This window comes from Acomys minous (assembly GCF_964271855.1).
Source record: "Acomys minous genome assembly, chromosome: 9".
In the NCBI taxonomy this organism is placed as follows: domain Eukaryota; kingdom Metazoa; phylum Chordata; class Mammalia; order Rodentia; family Muridae; genus Acomys; species Acomys minous.
In genome coordinates this window covers 67,402,640-67,417,426 of record NC_140490.1, presented here as the reverse complement: position 1 = coordinate 67,417,426, position 14,787 = coordinate 67,402,640, and the positions used below count along the sequence as shown (strand labels likewise).

At 41.6% G+C, this 14,787-nt stretch overlaps 1 protein-coding gene across 2 annotated transcripts in view; it reads left to right on the top strand.

Annotated features, from left to right (window-relative positions):
* The window catches only part of DCDC2 (doublecortin domain containing 2), a 159,439-nt gene that overhangs the window by 141,958 nt on the left and 2,694 nt on the right, over positions 1-14,787 (top strand). For both annotated transcript variants that reach the window (XM_084794060.1, XM_084794061.1), the window contains 2 exons: positions 1,524-1,817; positions 12,092-14,787. The exon at positions 12,092-14,787 is cut by the window's right edge and continues 2,694 nt beyond it. In XM_084794060.1, the coding sequence (XP_084650186.1) occupies positions 1,524-1,817; positions 12,092-12,196 (399 nt within the window). In that variant the 3' untranslated portion in view covers positions 12,197-14,787. The remainder of the gene's footprint in view (positions 1-1,523; positions 1,818-12,091) is intronic.

Genomic DNA, 14,787 nt, shown 5'->3' with positions numbered 1-14,787 from the left:
GAGCATAGGGCACGTCAGTATCTCTCTCATCATGACACCGTGACAAACAGTGGACATGTGGGACTTCCGTGGGGTTACCTGGAAGTGTGCTGTGATGGCCTTTGCACAGTGAGTGGCCTCTGCCTCAGCAGATCGTATCAGGAGGCATTGCTGTCTTGAGCGCAAGTGTTTGAAACCACACTTGCGTTCTTTATATCCCTGTTCCTGACTGTCATAGTATTTTTCATAAGTCTTCCATCTCTTTGATTCATTTAATTTATAAATATTTTATTCCCTTTAGTGCTTTTATACTTGGATTTGTTTAAGTAATTTCTTTCAGATTATTCATTGCTAATAAACACAATCATTTCCACATGTGATGTACCCTTCTGTTATTTCATTTTTGTTTCATTTGTGTTTTCTGAGTCAGGTCTTGTTATGTAGCCCTTGATGGCCTAGAATGTGTTATGTAGGTCAGGCTGGCTCAAAACTTGTAGTGATCCCCCTGCCTCTACTTCCTGAGTGCTGGGATTATAGGCAAGGGTCACACATCTGCCTCTTGTTTTGATGACAATGTTGCCCCTCCCCCACTTCCCAATGCTTCCTTATGGCTTCAGGGGTCTGTGTCTCATTGACTCTCTTTGGAGAGAGGTGAGCTAAGGGTGTGGAGGGCAGATGGAAGCTGCCATGTACCCAGTGGTGATTGGAGTTTTGCTCATCCTCAGTTGCTGGATCCACACCTTTCCCAAGCCCGGTTTCTGCCTGGCATTTTCCTCCTATGGGCACTCTCCTGGGCAGAGCAATCAAGGGAGGCAGTGCTGAGTGCTGGGGTTTGATCTGAGCCTTGATGTTGAATCTGTATGATGACACATACAGTTTTTCCAGTCCCTAAGAAGCACTGCGTTTCTCTCTTAATGTTCAACTGCACAATTAATATCATATAAGCAACCTAGAAGTAGAGAAGTAGGCGTTTGGTAGAAACTGGACATCATTAGCAATATACAGGCCTAATTTGAGTATAGAGAATTTAAGTTTTGCCTCTGAGGATAAGTTGTCAGCTCTGCGGCATTATGTGGAAACCTATGTTCTGCATTAGGAAAGCCCAGCTTCTGCCCTGACGCAGCCCCCTCCCCTGTAGTCTGGGTTGACAGTCCCCACAGGGTAATAACTGTGGTCTGACTTGCTCCTCTGGGTCGGACATTATAAAGACAGCCAGTGTTTCAGGACCTACCATTTGATTTCCTGTCCACTATTATGGATCATGAGCTGGAACCATAGCTTAGTTCAGATTATGCCTCACCCACCAGGTCTTGCCAGGCTTTCCTTAGTTTTCTTATCTGTAAGATGGAACAGCTCCTCCAGTGAAGGTTTGTATGGCTGTCTGTAGCCGTGCTCAGTAAGCGTAAGCACTGGATGCTCTGTAAACCACTCGGCAGCTGTGAGGAGGTTTGAATCAACTGCAACATACGGATCACAGTTCTATAGTGTGCAATGGAAGTGCCCTGTGACACGGCTCTTACCCTTTGTTTCTTTTGCTTTGTAAGAGGCCAGCAGAAATAGTTGATGAGGAGGAAGATATAGAGAAAACAAGCAAACAGAGAGAAGACTTTTCAGTGATGAATGGTGAGCCTGAAGATGGAGCGGGCGGTGAAGCTGCCAATGGCCCTGAGCAAGAAGAGGAAACCCCAGACCATGGGGAGGAGAAGGCAAGTCCCTCTCGGGTAAATGGCGGCACTGATGAGGAGAACGGCGAGGAGCTGGACCAGGTCACTGAGGAGCTTCAACCAGCAGTGGATGAGGAAGGAGACAATGAAAGAGACAACAGCGGACAAGATGAGGTACTTCTGTAGTTTTACCTTGTTTGTGCATAAATATGAGTGTGTGTGTGTATGCTTACACACACATGAACATGCTTAGGAAATTATCCAAAAACTTAGAATTGCAACAAAACTTCTTATGGTAGAGTCAGAGAGGCTGAGAGCCATTTAATTGATTTCAATGTTTACTTATTTCAATCAACTAATAAGTATTGTCATGCATATCTGTTTCTTATTCTGTCCATTATCGACCCGCCCATGTACCCATCCATCTACCCGCCTAGCTACCCGCACACCCACCTACTATCCATCCACCCATCCATCCATCCATCCACCCACCCATCCATCCATCCATCAATCTATTTATCCACTCACCCACCCATCCACCACCCACCCACCCACCAGGAAGAACAAACTAGAAAATGGTATGGAGCTCGCTGAGACCTTGCACTATCAGGGTCATTACCAGGGACTTTTGCCCTTTACAGAAATTAAAGTCTAGTTGTTTAATCCACATTCGATTAACCCAGCATCCACAATACCAGGTACTGGCTTGTTTTACTGTAGCAAATCACAAGAGAGAGGAAGCTTAACAGCAGAGTGGTGGAAAGTGTACTTCTGGCCAAGGCTTACCAGCCACGCAAAGCTACCCGTATCCTACTGTACAGTCCTATACAGCATCTTTAACATCTACAGCAAAGCACTTGGCACACCTTGTATCTCATCTTTGTTCAAGGTGAGAGTTTCACAGTGTGGCTGTGTAAGACATACAGAACACGGTCCCTCCCGTGGAGCTTACCATGGTCCTCCTGGCCATGTACATGGCAACAATAGCAAGTTTCACAAAGCTCTCTGTTGCCGTAGCCTTTGATGAAAGCGTGCAGCATGAAAGCAGAGTGCAGTTCTACATGGGGCTCGGCAGGAAGCTCGGGGACGCAGTCTTCCAGTGGTTTAGCTTAATTCAGTGTTTGACCTAGTTAGACTACACAAAGTACGTGGTTTGTAAAAATCTTCCTGTAATTTGCAACAACATAAGAAGGTCAGAGGGCGTTATGTTAAGTGGAACAAACCTGACACAAATACTGTATGAGCTCCTGTGTATAAAAAGCCGAGTTTATAGAAGCAGAGAGTAGAGTGATGGTTAACAGCGACTGATGGTTGGGTCTGGGGAGACGTTAGCCAAAGAACAGAAAATGTCCATTCTGAGGAATAAGTTTAGGAGATGTAGTGTCCAGAATAGTGACTAAGAATGTGTGTTTATACTTGAAGCCTGGAGGAAAGTGTTCTCATTTCTGCTGCTTGAGAAGGTAACCTTGAGGTGATGCACATGCATTTTAGGACATTATATGCCATGTCAGAGCATGTATACTTATTCAATTAAAATAAATTAACTTAAAAACTAAAGTAGAAAAATAGGCTTTTGGTAGGAATTATGCACCACATAATTTGGCAAGGGCCAGAGGCACGGGTGTCTTTGGGTTGTAATATGGTGAGCCCAGTTCTTGGGTGCTCAGATAAGTGGCTCATTGGAGACTTTAAGGGCCAATCAAATGTCCAAGATGGAGCAATTACCCACAAGGACATGCAGTCTCCTTGATTCTTCCCTCTCTCACAATGATTGCATGTGTTCTCTTTGCCCTCATGCATTAATATAGATATACTTTAAGTATACCAAATGTAGGGACATCTAAACTTATATGTACTGCAAATTAAGATTAACTGGGGACTTTTGTGAAAGGATTCCTTACTCACAAATGACTAAAACTTAAGTTTACATGTAAAATTGTGTCACATGACAGTTCTTGTGCAATGTAACAAATACAAATAATGAAAAGCAGATATCAAATACATAATAGCAACTGACACTGTAGGCAACAGCAGGAAATAGATGGATACACAATAGCATCTACCACCTGTTGATATTATGGTGTACATTACAGCCAAGATACCATTTGAAATACCTCACAAGGAAGTAATGTGAAATAAAATCAGACCAGGGAACATACATACACACACACATATATAGGTACATACCTAAATATATACAAGCATGTACACATGCATATATAAACATGTAGGTATATATAGGCATACATTCATCTACACATACACATGTTCACTAGGATATATACTTTCATAGATATGTACAAACATCTATGCATATATACACATGCATGTATGCATGCACACATGTATACACATATCTATATACATACATGCACTCACACATAAATGTACAAATATACTTACATATGTGTATACATAAACACATACATGTCTACATCCATGAATGAATATATATACTTGCAATGCATATATACATTCACACAAGCATGCATACATACATGTACAATATGTATACACATACACACATACATGTATACATACATACGTACATACATACATACATATACATATATATCTTTTCTCTATTTTTTTTATGTAAATCATTGCTATGGGGTTTAGTGATCTGGAGTTGCTCTTGTCCCTAAGACTAGGGGCCCTCATGGGGCTGTGAAGCCGTCAGAATTTCATGGACTCTAGTGTGAAGACTAGCCAGACTCATCTCACATCTCAGCAGCAGTGTGATGAATGCCATTGGGAACAGGGGACGTGAAAGGGACAGTGGTCTCTCCTGGAGAAAGCTGCCTCCATGCTGTGCTGTTGTACCCTGCTCTTCCCTGGCAGGCGCTGATGGCATCATCCCATGAACCTGCAGCATCTGTCCAGTGGAAGGCTGGACTTAGAGGAGCCTTTGTAGCTCGCTGGGTTAGTGAGCCATGGAGGTGCAGCAGAGACGCCCTTTCTTCCCTTGCCTCCAGAAATACCAATCCACCTTTTAACAGAAAAACCTAAGGAAACGTAGAGGGAGAATGAGGAAACCTTGCAGCATGAGAGAAGATTCTGTGCTAACTAGATGAGAAGATCCATCTAGTTAGTTATTTGCTTTAGTTTTTGAGACAGGCTGGCTTCAAACCTACTATGCAGTTGAGGCTGGTCTTGAACTCCTCATCTTCCTGCCTCCACCTCCACCAAGCACTGGGATTACATATCTATGCCCCCATGTCCTCTGAATCTGTGCTTTTTTTTTTTCCTTGATTTTATTTTATTTTTTTTTAATTAATTTATTCATATTACATCTTGATTGTTAGCCCTTCCCCTGTTTCCTCCCATTCCTCCCTCCCTCCCACTTCCCCCCTTCTCCCCTCCCCTATGTCTGTGATTGAGGGAGACTTCTTCCCCCTATGTATGCTCTAAGATTATTGAGTCTCTTCTTGGTAACTTGCTATCCTTCTTCTGAGTGCCACCAGGCCTCCCCATCCAGGGGACATGGTCAGAAAAGGGGCACCAGAGTTCACGTGAGAATCAGATCTCACTCTCCACTCAACAGTGGAGAATATCGTGTTCGTCGGCTAGGTCTTGGTAGGGGTTCGAAGTTTACTGCCTATTTCTCCTTGGCTGGTGCCTTAGTTTGAGGAGGACCCCAGGACCCAGATCTGCCTGTCATAAAGTTCTTCTTGTAGGTTTCCAGGACCCTGTGGGTCCTGTTATTTCCCCATTCTTCCATGCTACTCTCGCCTAAAGTCTCAATAGGATGTCCTCTCCTCTGACCCACTTTCTTGGTAAGTAAGGTTTTTCATGGGACGTATCCCTTGGACTAGTGTTTTGATATAAGTGAGTATATACCGTTTGTCTCTTTTTGCTTCTGGGTGAACTCACTCATTATGATAATTTCTAGGTCAATCCATTTGTCCACAAATTTCGGGAATTCCTCGTTTTTAATAGCTGAGTAATACTCCATAGTGTAAATGTACCATAGTTTCTTAGTCCATTCTTCTACTGAGGGACACTTAGGCTGTTTCCATGTTCTGGCTATTGTGTATAAAGCAGCTATGAACATGGTTGAGCATATGTCCCTGTTGTGTGTTCGAGCATTTTCTGGGTATATTCCAAGGAGTGGGATAGCTGGGTCTTGAGGAAGCCCTATTCCCATTTTTCTGAGAAAACGCCAGATAGCTTTCCAAAGTGGTTGTACTAGTTTGCATTCCCACCAGCAGTGAAGGAGTGTTCCTCTCTCTCCACATCCTCGCCAACATGTGGTGTCATTTGAGTTTTTGATCTTAGCCATTCTGATGGGTGTAAGATGGAATCTCAGTGTCGTTTTGATTTGCATTTCTCTGATGCCTAACGAGGATGAGCATTTCTTTAAGTGTTTCTCAGCCATTTGATATTCCTCTGTTGAGAATTCTCTGTTTAGTTCTAAGCCCCATTTTGCAATTGGGTTGTTTGGTTTTGTGGTGTTTAATTTCTTGAGTTCTTTATATATTTTGGATATTAAACCTTTGTCAGATGAAGGGTTGGTGAAGATCTTTTCCCAGTCAGTAGGCTGTCGCTTTGTTCTCTTGACAGTGTCTGCTGCCTTACAGAAGCTTCTCAGCCTCATAAGGTCCCATTTATTAATTGTTGACATTAAGGCCTGGGCTGTGGGTGTACTGTTCAGGAAGTTGTTTCCTGCGCCTATGTGTCCCAGGCTCTTCCCCACTTTTTCCTCTAACTGAGTTAATGTCTCTGGTTTTAAGTTGAGGTCTTTAATCCACTTGGACTTGAGTTTTGTGCATGGTGACAAATAAGGGTCTAATTGCATTTTTCTACATGTAGACATCCAGTTAGACCAGCACCATTTGTTGAAGATGCTATCATTTTTCCATTGAATAGATTTGGCTTCTTTGTCAAAAATCAAGTGAGCAAATGTGTGTGGGTTCATCTCCGGGTCTTCAATTCGATTCCATTGATCCACCAGCCTATTACTTTACCAGTACCATGCTGTTTTAATTACTGTTGCTCTGTAGTACAGCTTGAGATCAGGTATGGAGATTCCTCCGGAGGATCTTTTATTGTATAGGATTGTTTTTGCTATTCTGGGTTTTTTATTTCTCCATATGAATTTGAGAATTAATCTTTCAATATCTTCAAAATATTTTGTAGGTATTTTGATAGGGATTGCATTGAATTTGTAAATTGCTTTTGGTAAGATGGCCATTTTTACTATGTTAATTCTCCCGATCCATGAACAAGGTAAATCCCTCCATCTTCTGATGTCATTTTCAATCTCTTTCTTCAAAGGTTTGAAGTTTTTTTCAAATAAGTCCTTCACTTGCTTGGTTAAAGTTATTCCTAGATATTTTATATTGTTTGTGGCTATCGTGAAGGGAGTAGTTTTCCTAATTTCTTCCTCTGCCTGTTTGTCATTTGTATACAGAAAGGCTAGTGACTTTTTCGAGTTTATTTTGTATCCTGCCAATTTGCTGAAGGTGTTTATCAGCTGCAGGAGTTCTCTGGTGGAATTTTGGGGATCGCTTATGTACACTATCATATCATCTGCAAATAGGGATAATTTGACTTCTTCCTTTCCCATTTGGATCCCCATGATCTCCTTTTGATGTCTTATTGCTCTGGCTAGAACTTCAAGAACTATATTGAAGAGATATGGGGACAGAGGGCAGCCTTGTCTGGTTCCCGATTTTAGAGGGGTTTCCTTGAGTATCTCTCCATTTAATTTAATGTTGGCTGTTGGTTTGCTGTAAATAGCCTTTATTATGTTTAGATAAGTGCCTTGTATTCCCGATCTCTCCAGAACTTTAAACATAAATGGGTGTTGGATTTTGTCAAATGCTTTTTCTGCATCAAGAGAGATGATCATGTGGTTTTTCTCTTTCAGTTTGTTTATATGATGGATTACATTGATGGATTTCCGTATGTTAAACCATCCCTGCATGCCTGGAATGAATCCTACCTGGTCATGGTGGATAATGTCTTTGATATGCTGTTGTAATCGCTTTGCGAGTATTTTGTTGAGTATTTTTGCATCAATGTTCATAAGAGAAATTGGTCTGAAATTCTCTTTTTTTGTTGGGTCTTTGTGAGGTTTAGGTATCAATGTAATTGTGGCCTCATAGAAGGAATTTGGTAATGTTCCGTCCATTTCTATCTTTCGGAATAGCTTGACTAGTATCGGTATTAACTCCTCTTTGAAGGACTGGTAGAATTCTGCGCTGAAGCCATCTGGCCCTGGGCTTTTTTTGGTTGGAAGACTATCAATGGTTGCTTCTATTTCTATAGGCGAAATAGGGCTATTTAATTTGTTTATCTGGTCTTGGTTCAATTTTGGCAAATGGAATCGGTCGAGAAATTTGTCCATTTCCCTTAAATTTTCGAATTTTGTGGCATAAATGCCTTTAAAGTAGGTTCTTACGATTCTTTGTATTTCTTCAGTATCTGTTGTTATGTCTCCCTTTTCATTTCTGATTTTGTTAATTTGGATAGTGTTTCTCTGTCTTTTCGTTAGGTTGGCTAACGGTTTGTCTATCTTGTTAATTTTCTCAAAGAACCAGCTCTTGGTTTTGTTGATTCTTTGGATTGTTCTCTTTGTTTCTAATTTATTGATTTCAGCCCTGAGTTTGATTATTTCTAGGCGTCTACTCCTCTTGGGTGTTTCTGCTTCTTTTTTTTCGAGAGCTTCCAGATGTGTTGTTAAGTTGTTTATGTGGGATGATTCCATTTTCTTTTTAAAGGCACTTAGTGCTATGAATTTTCCTCTTAGCACTGCTTTCAGTGTGTCCCACAAATTTGAATATGTTGTTCCATCATTTTCATTGAGTTTCAGGAAGTCTTTAATTTCTTCCCTTATTTCTTCCATGACCCATGTGTCATTAAGTAGAAAGTTGTTTAGTTTCCACGTGTTAGTATGCTTTTTGTTATTTCTGTTGTTGTTGAAGTCCAGCCTTAGACCATGGTGATCTGATAAGATACAAGGTATTATTTCAATCTTCTTGTATCTGTTGAGGTTTGCTTCGTGACCAACCATGTGATCAATTTTAGAGAATGTTCCATGGGGTGCTGAGAAAAAGGTATACTCCTTTGCGTTTGGGTGGAAAGTTCTGTAGATATCTGTTAGATCCATTTGATTCATGACATTGGTTAATGAGGTTATTTCCTGGCTTAGTTTTTGAATCAAAGACCTATCCTTGAGTGAAAGTGGGGTATTGAAGTCGCCCACTATTAATGTGTGGGTATCAATAAGTGGGGCAAGCTTAGTTAATAACTCTTTTACAAATGTGGGAGCCCTTGTATTTGGAGCATAGATGTTCAAAATCGTGATGTCTTCTTGGTTGACTTTACCTTTGACGAGTACGAAGTGTCCATCCTCATCCCTTTTGATTAATTTTGGTTGAAAGTCTATTTTATTAGATATTAGAATGGCTACCCCAGCTTGTTTCTTGTGACCATTTGCTTGGAATATTTTCCCCCAACCCTTTACTCTGAGGCAATGTCTGTCCTTGTGGTTGAGATGTGTTTCTTGAATGCAGAAGAATGTTGGGTCGTGTTTATGCAACCACTCCATTAGTCTGTGTCTTTTTATTGGAGAATTGAGACCATTGACATTGAGAGATATTAATGACCAGTGATTGGTAAGTCCCTTCATTTTTGGTCTTTGTAAGAGTCAAGATTTTGTGAGGTTGTGATTTTGCAATGGTATAGTTACCCATTTCCTATGTAGTTTTGGTTGTAGACCAGTTGGGGTAGAGTTTTCCTTCTAGTAACTTCTGTAAAGTCGGATTTGTGGCTAGGTACTGTTTGAATTTGTTTTTGTCATGGAATATCTTGTTTTCACCATCAATGGTTATTGATAATTTTGCTGGATATAGTAGTCTTGCCTGGTATCTGTGTTCTCTTAGGGTTTGCAGAACCCCTGTCCAGGCCCTTCTGGCTTTCATGGTCTCTGCTGAGAAGTCAGGAGTAATTCTGATAGGTTTGCCTTCATACGTTACTCGGCCTTTTTCTCTTGCCGCTTTTAATATTTTTTCCTTGTTCTGTATATTTTGCGTTGTTATTATTATGTGACGGGAAGATTTTCTTTTCAAGTCTATTCTGTTTGGTGTTCTGTAGGCCTCTTGTATGCTCGTATGCATCTCCTTCTTCAAATTGGGGAAATTTTCTTCTATTATTCGATTAAAGATATTTTCTGGACTGTGGAGTCGGTTGCCTTCTCTTTCCTCTATCCCTATTATTCTCAAGTTTCGTCTTTTCATGTTATCTTTTATTTCATGAATGCTTTGTGTCAGGAGCTTTTCAGATTTAGCATTTTCCTGGATGGTTGATTCCAGTTCTGCGATTGTATCTTCAAGTCCCGATATTCGTTCTTCCATCTCTTGCAATCTGTTAGATAATGCCACCTCTGAGATCTTTGTTTTCTTCTTTGATGCCTCTTGATCACGTTTTTCTTCTGTGTGTTCCTGTATCATAGCTTCCATTTTTATCTTCATGTCTTGGACTGTTTTAATGATTTCCTTCATCTGGTTATTTATATTTTTCTGAAATTCTTCAAATGCCTCTTTATATGATTCTTTTAACTCTTCAGCCCTCTTGTTTGCCTCCTCCTGCAATTGTTTACAGATTTTAATTGTTTCTTCCTTTATCATTGTCTTTACTAGGGCTTTGAGGTCCTTTTCTTGACTATCCATTGCTGTTAGGTTCTCCAGGTTGTTTTCATTGGGAATGCTGGGATCTGGAGATGCCAAACTGTTTTGGTTTTTGTTAGCATTCTTTCGTTGTCCTCTTGTCATTTTGATGTCTCTGATGTTGGAAGATATTTTGTACTGACCTTCGCTGGTTGAGAGTGGTTAATTGATGACTGATTATAGGTCAGGTGCTCTTGCCTGTGGGGATCAAGGAGTATTTCCGTGGAACAGGTAGTTGATCTGGTTTCCCTTCTGGTGATTTTCCTCTGCACCGTGGGCTCCCGGCTGAGTCATCCAAAGTAGATTTCTCTTTGGATTTTACTGCTGTGATTCAGATCAGCAGTTTTGGGACCTAGATTAAGGTCCACACACAGACGTTCTGGTTGTGTAGGTTGATCTCTGCTGCCTGTCCTTCCTGTGGCTTTGTAGTCAAGATCCCAGGTAAATCAGATCTTCTGGAGGTGTAGCTGTCTTTTAGGTCTGTCTCTATACCCTGTAGAGGTGTTCACCTTCTCCCAGAACTCTATGCCTGGAGGGACCAAGGTCGCTCCTGGTCCGCAATTAGATACTGCAAGCAAGACCCACGTTTTGTCTCTTGATATTGTGAGATTGCCTGCCTTGTTTGGGCCAAGAGCCCCTGATAAGCTCTCTATTCCAGGGAGTGCAGGACCAGTGCCTTGTGAGTGGGTGGGTAGGCACAATAGCAGGAAAGCTGTGCAGAGCTCTGGAGAAAGCCCGCGGGTTGGAACCAGATCTTCCCGCCGAGCTCTGATGCTCCACTAATGCTCTGGGTCAGCAATTAGACACTGCAAACACGACCCACCCAAGTCTCGACTCCCGATAATGTGAGAGTGCCTGCCTTGGTTGGGCCAGGGGCCCCGGATCGGCTCTCTAGTTCAGGGAGTGCAGGGCCCGTGCCTTGTTACTGGCTGGGTAGGCACAATCGCGGTGCAGAGGTCTGGAGGAAACCCGCGGGTTGGAACCAGGTCTTCCCGCCGGGCTCTGACGCTCAGCTATCGCTCTAGGCAAGACCCACGTCTCCTGATATGTCTGTGGAAGCAGTTCCAAGCTGACTTCTCACTGCCACTGTTTGCAGGCTCAATCCACTACGATTGGTGTTAGGTTGTGCCCTGGATAGCCAGCGAGCTGCAGTCCCTCCACCTGTTGGGACCCTCCGCCTGCGTTTCCACTCGCCCCAGGCGGGTGATCTCTGCAGTTTGGGGTGGTGTGGAAGGAGGAATCCTAGGGCAGATTTCCCCTCTTCATTGAGACTCCTGGCTAGAGTCTCCGGAAAATCCCTCCCCAAACAGCGAGTCGGTGCTTTCTATGCAGCTGTAGTTTGCATGTGGATTCCGTTCTAGAGTTTGGGGAGTGCGTTTTGCACCTCCGGGATGTTTGTCCCCGGGAAGGGGGGTGGGCCCCCTGTTTGGACTGCAGTCTTTGGGGCCCCACTCACCTACAGTTCTCAAAGTCCAGCAATCTGTTTCTCTATTTATGTCCCTGGTCTTCTCGGAGTAGATCAGATACGCGGCTTATTGGTCGGCGCCATCTTGGAATCCCCTGAATCTGTGCTTTTAAAGCACATATAGGATTATGGTCACGGGAGGTGTCAGTCCAAATAAAGGACTTAAGTAACAAGCTGGGAAATGACTAAGAACACAGGAGCCTAAGGGGTGGTTTGTAGTTGAATCTGTCTATGACTAAATGGGACAGTTATGTAAACCTTATTATTCTCATAAATCAAAGAGCCTTTGTTCTGGTTTATTTTTCTTCCAGGCTGGTTTAGATGCTCAAAGACCACCAAGACCAGAAGTGACAGTCACCAGCCCTCAAGACAACGAAGAGCAGGAACAAAACAAGGGCTCTTCTACTGTGGCATAGAGGACTTTTTAAGCAGGGAATACGTGGGATGCACGAGCGTGAAGGACTGTAATACTCGAATACTGAACATGGCATCTCTGGTATGCAGAGTGTGGCAACATGGCGGGGCACTTTCTGTTGCATTTTAAAGAATAGAAGTTAAAGGAGAGGAAAGATTAGTTAATTTTTAGCTCAAAGGAGAATGTCTTATGTTTATGACAGCTGTTTAAAAAATCCTTCAGAAGAACAAAACAAGAGAGACAGAGGGGATGTGCACCCGAAGACAGCTGGCTACCTGCCTGTAAAGGAGAAAGCCATGGCTAGTTCCCATTAGATACTTTATCGTAGACTTGGAAGCAAGAGTACTGGCAGCTTGTTCTAAAGCATTTACTTAGGAAAGTATAGACTTTTAAAGAATTGGTACTAGGAAGACATGTATTATGTGTTTTAAAGCAATAAACTGTTGATTGAACAAATTGCAGCTGAGTTTCAGAGATAATTTGGAGATGGCAACAGATCCAAATGCTCTGAAGTCTGGTAACATTTCTTTCTTCCTTCAGCCAAGGTCCACCTTGGGCAAAGTCAAAACACAGCCTGGGGTGTTATCTGGTCAGAGGAAACAGTTTCTAGAGTGCCTTGGTGATTCATGTCAGGTGTGCTGGACATGGTGGGCATGCTCTTAGGCAGAAACTGGAAAGTAAGATCCGGAAGTCCTACAGATTTTCACTGGCCTATTTTCACTATGTACCAGGAACAAACCCTTTCCCTCTCCTGTATGCTATTGGAAAACCCAATGTTGGTTAATATTGAATTCTTTCCAGGATTTAAAAAAGTGAACTATTTGCTAAACACAAGGGAATAGAATAGGAAGCAAAAAGTGAAAGTTTATGACCACCCAGTTCCTTACCTTCTTGCTGTGTTTCTGTCTGGGATGTCATGGTTGCTTAGAGATATTATGTCCATTCGTCCACCTGTCAATCTACATATCCATCCATCCATCCACCCTCCCACCCACCCAGTCACCCATCCGATCTATTTATCCGTCCACCCAACTATTGCCTAACCTTTTAGACATTCAGGAAGATTTTTAGTCTGTTTTAGCTTTTTAAGAAGATATGTTAAAAAAAATGGAAATTAGTGAAAAGAAATCTTGAAAAATTTCCATAGATCCTGATTGCAGTTTGTGGATGGGTAAATTAACATGGTTTTACCTTGTGGTGTGTAGATGAAGAAAAAGAGAATTGTATTACTTTGAGATGATGCCTTTCTCCTCTAAATACAGAAATAATATGTTTTTCTCATTTGAAAGAATATATTTTTACTCAGAAAATTCAAACTGGAGGATTTTAACTTCTAGTGCTTTTGTAAGATTCATTACTATTGTAAGTCTGCTTTCCCCTCCAGATTTCACAACCAACCATCTGGGATCAAAATAGTTGTGAGTTATATATACTAAAGCAATATAGAAAAATAGATGCATTTTTCCCTCAAAGCTATTTTGATTGTTCCATAAATAGAAAATATGAAGAGAGCTTATGATATCACAGTATTTGAGGAAGATCATGACAATAGGGCCTGGGAATCCAGGAGGATGGGTTTTAACTGGGCCACAATCTGGGTCATGCTTTGTTTGCACAGACTTACTTTTAACACACATGGAATGCCAGCAGCCATTTTCCACTGTTAGGGAAACAGAGAAGCTGGCCTTCTGACATGAAATTCCGGAGGCGTGTGTCTGGAGATTGAAAAATGTTATAAAGGTTGAATATAAGAAATGTTAACTATGTCTCAAATTGATTCTCTTTCTTGAAATAAAGCATGCTTCTCTTTAATGGGGAATCACTCTTTGCCCCCTCCTTTTCTTCACTTCACTGTGGCGCTCGGTTTCAGAGACTCTCCTGCCAGGTGTCTTTACAAAGCACAACACTGATATTTTACATGAAAAATAATCTTTGAGATATTAAGAATATTTCAAGAAGGTTAAGGGCATAGTCATAGTCATAAAATGTTAAAATAAACATGTATTTTTAATACCTGTCAATAACTGGGACCCAAACATATGATTCAAATCAAAATCATCTCCTTATGTTACCCAACCAAACATATAATCCTTCATTGGGGACTGAAAATGGAGGCATTACTCTGAAGGTGGCCTTTACAGAACTTGAAGGTCAGTTCATCTCTCAAAGTGGCAGTGTTCTCTGTGGAAACTAGATACCTACAATAAGTTAGGTACACAAGTAATCGAGACTTGCTGACAGATTTGGGAAGTAAGCATAGAATGTCTGAAAGAGGTCCATCAGTTATAAAGAAGGCTCTTGGACATATATATCTACCTCCAATGTATTGCTTTGAGGTGTCAGTTCTTTGTAATTTCTTAATTTTAATTTTATGTCGCCAATGCCTTAGCTATATTTCAAATTTAAGGACACATATGATCACCTGCTTGCTGGTAGAATTGGAACACTGGTAGTTTTGCACTTGATTAGAAGCGGCTTTGACTAAAGTCACCTTCAGATGAGGGAAGAATTACATGTTTTGGCATCTGTTGAAGCCAGCATTGCGTGCCCATCAGCTTCCTCCTACTGTGTCTATAAGGCAGCCCCTAATCT